The sequence below is a fragment of the Tupaia chinensis genome, unplaced genomic scaffold, assembly GCF_000334495.1.
Source record: "Tupaia chinensis unplaced genomic scaffold, TupChi_1.0 Scaffold000159_1, whole genome shotgun sequence".
Lineage (NCBI taxonomy): Eukaryota > Metazoa > Chordata > Mammalia > Scandentia > Tupaiidae > Tupaia > Tupaia belangeri.
This window is the reverse complement of record NW_006159630.1, coordinates 916,247-920,258: the sequence shown is the minus strand read 5'-3', so window position 1 is coordinate 920,258 and position 4,012 is coordinate 916,247. Positions and strand designations below refer to the sequence as shown.

At 61.2% G+C, this 4,012-nt stretch overlaps 2 protein-coding genes across 2 annotated transcripts in view; one reads left to right on the top strand and one right to left on the bottom strand.

Moving 5' to 3' along the window:
* Positions 1 to 1,017: 1,017 nt before the first annotated feature.
* The window catches only part of ALYREF (Aly/REF export factor), a 4,304-nt gene continuing 1,309 nt past the window's right edge, over positions 1,018 to 4,012 (bottom strand). Inside the window, 6 exon segments of the mRNA XM_006172112.3 lie at positions 1,018 to 1,374; positions 1,451 to 1,564; positions 1,566 to 1,650; positions 1,726 to 1,789; positions 2,296 to 2,440; positions 3,784 to 3,973. Coding sequence (XP_006172174.1) covers positions 1,360 to 1,374; positions 1,451 to 1,564; positions 1,566 to 1,650; positions 1,726 to 1,789; positions 2,296 to 2,440; positions 3,784 to 3,973 — 613 coding nt within the window. The 3' untranslated portion in view covers positions 1,018 to 1,359.
* ANAPC11 (anaphase promoting complex subunit 11) overlaps positions 3,886 to 4,012 on the top strand; it is a 9,901-nt gene continuing 9,774 nt past the window's right edge. The window contains exon 1 of the mRNA XM_006145630.3: positions 3,886 to 3,954. The gene's annotated coding sequence lies outside the window, so the exon portion shown is untranslated. The remainder of the gene's footprint in view (positions 3,955 to 4,012) is intronic.

The following is a 4,012-nucleotide window of genomic DNA, read 5'->3' as shown; positions in this document are numbered from 1 at the left end:
GAGAGCCAGAAAGCGAGAAATCACCCCCCAGGGGGGATGGCCACGCCGCAATCCCTTCTCCTCCTTTCTCCTCTTGGGATCTTGGGCACGCACGCACACACACATGCCTGGTGTGTCTAAGCCACCGGGTCCGGGACTTGAACCGCAGTCGACTACATGGGAGTCCAGTGACATAGCCATTACGCCACCTGCTGGTCCCCCTCAGGAGCTCTCTGCTGTCCAGGTAGTGGAGTCGAGTCCTCCACTGTGCAGAGACCCCGGCCAACGCATGCCTGTGTGCGCCCTCCCAGTGCACGGAAGGAGCCCATGCCCGCCCATCTGTCTGTCCGAGGCCTACTGCCCATTCAGCACACACAGGCCCCTCTAGCGGCAGTCACCAGAACACAACAGCACCGACAGTGGAAGGCAACTGTCACCCCCCCCCCATGACTTGGTGAGTCCTGACCCTGGCAGGGAGGCCGACCTGGCCTGGGCACGTAGGGTAGGGCCAGGCAGAAGGCTGAGCGAGCCCCGGGCAGCTTCCCCCTCTGGCTGTCCTGGCACCCCAGCTCTAGGCAGTGGGGCGGTGGCTCCAGGCCGTGAGCTCCTCCAAGTGTTGCCACCAACCTGCACCAGACCACGGCCCTCCCCCAGGGCCACTCAGCACAGCCCCAGCTTCCATGAGCTTTCTGCACAACTGGGGCCAAAGGACACTGTTGCACCTAACTCCCGGGCAACGCGGAACGATGGGAAACAGGAAGCAGCAGTGCGGCCCAAACTGTCTGGCCCAAGAAATCGCCCACACGTGGCCTCCTGCTCCCTCACTCCACGGTGCAGGCAGGGCCAAGGGCTGCTCCAAGGAAAGGGCTGGCCCTGCCCCAGTGTCATCCCACCTTTCGAGTCAGAGCACAGGCAGGCAGGGTGCGAGGCGGGGAGCGGGAGCCCAGCCCCTGCGAGCACCGCTCTAGCAGTGGCCCCACTCGCCTCTCCTGCTGGCCTGGCACAGACCCTGCTAACCGATGAATTAGACAGTCCCGGTTCTACACACGTTTCTAGTTTATTATGGAAAAGGTGAAAACGCCACCTTCCCCACAACAGCAACCAGTAAAATTTATCCAAAAAAAAACTCTTACAAAACAGGTCTGTTTCAGAATTTAAAAAAAAAAAAAAAAAAAAAAAAAAAAAGTCAAAAATAAAAAACAAAACAAAACAAAACACCCCAAAAAAACAAAAAACCTTTACATGAGTTTTTAAATCCTATCTTAAAACATGAAAGAAACGAATCCATCGCTGGTGCACAGCCTGGGCGCCACCCCACTGCACGCAAGGTGGGCTGCCTGGCCGTCCGTCCAGGTCCGCTCCGTTTGGGTCCTGGCCGGTTTAGCTGGTGTCCATCTGAAACACAGGGGAGAGTCCTGCTCGCACTGCTCCAGCCCACTCCACGCCGCCCCGCGGCCCCCCGGGGACCTACCCTGGCGTTGTAGGCGTCCAGCTGGGCGTCCAGCTCCTCTGCGGAGAGCTGCTGCTTGGAACTCCTGCCGGTGCCTCTGCCTCTTCCCCGGCTGGCGCCACGGCTCCCCCGCGCTCCCCCCACGGCGGCCTCTCCGGGTGCCACCCCCGCCGCCGAAGCCGCCGGAGCCTCGGGTTCTGGTCATGCCGCCTCTGTTCACACTAGCCAGGAGACACGGCACGTCCACACCCAGGAAGGCCCTGCGGGGAGGCGCCCCACCACCCTTCTGCACTCACCTCTGCACAGGCCTCCGCTGTGTGTCGATCTGTGATGTGACAAGCTGGATGTTCATGGGGCGGCCTGCGACAGGGCAGCGAACACCGTCAGGGGCTCTGCAGCCCAGCCGGCAGCACTGCGCCATCACCACGCACCACGGCAAAGGCCCTGGGCGCGTCCCCGACGCCCTGACAGGAATAGCCTGCGGGAGCCGTGGCGAGACAAGATGGGCCGGTGCCAAGACCCCTCGCATGTCAGGCCAGCCGGGGGCTGCGTGCATCTCAGGTGTCCTGGTGCTGGTGCGGGACAAGTGTGGGTGGCCCGACAGCGAGGACCTGCACGTGTGCCTACAACCACCCTGCACTCAGGTGCACCGAGGCGCTTGACAGACTCCATAGCAGTGACTCTTCTGGAGCCAAGTGGAGGAGGGGAGGGACAGAGCTTGGGGCATGGTGGTTCAGGAGAGGTTGGTCCAGAGATGTGGGGCCATGTGGGAGGAGGGAGGACAGAGACGAAGGGCCCATGCAGACGGTCCTAGGAGCCGGCCCCAAACCCACAAAGCCCAGTCACCAGGGCCCGGCCAGGCTCACCATCCAGAGGGACCCCGTTGTACTGTTTCATGGCCTTCAGGGCATCTGCCTTCCGCTCAAAGTGCACGTCTGCTGTCCCCAAGCTGCGGCCAGAACGGTCGTAGTGCACGGCCGCCTTCTTCAGCGTTCCGAACTCCGCAAAGAGAGTCGGAAGCGCGACCATTAGCAAGGGCACAGCTGTCTCCCCGGCCGCCCGGGGACCGTGCCTGGAGAGTGAGCTGCTGGGGTGCTTCCCGGGAGGCAGACATACGGGGATGGGGCAGTGGGGACGGGAACCGAGGGAGGGACGGGCAGGAGGGACAGCAGCTTCAGAGTGCTGGCTCAGTGGGCTCCTGGCGACCTGACATCTGCACTGTGGTGCAGGGAGAGGCGTTGCGAGGCCCCCAGGAAGGGACACGTCATTGGTTGCTATCTTCTTCAACAAAGGAAAATGTCGGATGCACCGAGGACTGTTCCAAGAAACCGCAAAGGCCAAGATTGCGGAGCATGGAAGCTGTCGGGTCCGCAGCCCAGCTCCCCGGGCCTGTCCTTCGGGAGCCCGGACCCCAGCCCCACCCCCAGAGGCAGATTCTGGCTCACCTTTCCCTCTCCTCCTACTCAAGCCTGCCGCAAAGTCTGAAGTCAAGCGCTGCCATGGAAACTGCCCTGACCTCAGGCAGGCTGGGAGTTGGAGAGGGAACCCAGAGTGTGGGGCTACTCCGGCCGCAGGCACACAGCGGGAAGTGGAGTTCACCAAAAGCGGTTTCCAGTGGATGCCAGAAACCACCTTGAAAAAAGTGTTGAGACACTGTGAGTGCTCACTGGCCTCGCTTCGGCCTCCCACGGCAAAGCCAAATGGCTGCGCTCCGGGCAGCTGAGCCGAGGGAGGCCCAGCACCCTGACCCAGCCATCTCCAAAACCGACACCCAAGAAGTTACTTCTTAACCAGAAAACAAGCTTAAATGCTTTTGGGTTTTAGCTTAAGAAAAAAAAGAAAAAGAAAAAAAAAAAAGAAAATAATAAGAAAAAAAAGAAAAAGCTCCAACCAAAGATGGGTTTGAAAATCAGACCCCTAACAAGACCTGGGGTGGGGAAGCAGGGGTGAGACCACAGGGTGCGAGGTCTTTGAGACACGGGGCTCCAGACAGGCAAAGGGAAAGACACAGAGGTCCCATCCTCCTGGGTCAGTGGGGAGGTCCTTCTTTCTCTGTGAACTCACTACCGGGGGCACGAGCTTAGAAGAGCCCGCAGCCTGGGTCTACCTGGAACACGGGAACTCTCACGTTCACAAGGATGTAAGACCCGGGAGGCTGTAACCACCCCAGCGTCCCAGCAGGGAAGAGCACCAGCTCCTGGAGCACGCTCGGGCCCTGCCTTTTACAACCGACCTCCCGGCCTCAGCCTAGCAACGTCTACTCCCCCGGAACCAGCCCAAAGGAGAGGAGACCAACCCCACAGCACACGGTCCATGCTGCGCCGAGTCAACAGCTCGCGAGAGGCTCCCTCTCTCACCTGGATATCGGCGTCTGACACTCCAAAATCCAGATTGGACACCAGCAGTTTGCCCCCCGTCCCCACGCCGGCACCACCCCCGAAGCCGCTGTCGAAAAGGTCGTGCTGCCACTTGTCGGGGAGCTGTTTGGGCTGAAGGGGAAGAACCGCGACAACGGGACCAGGCCCGTGAGTCCCCCTCCGGGCGCTCCCCGGCGAAGCCGCCGGCCCCAGGGCGCCGCGGCGC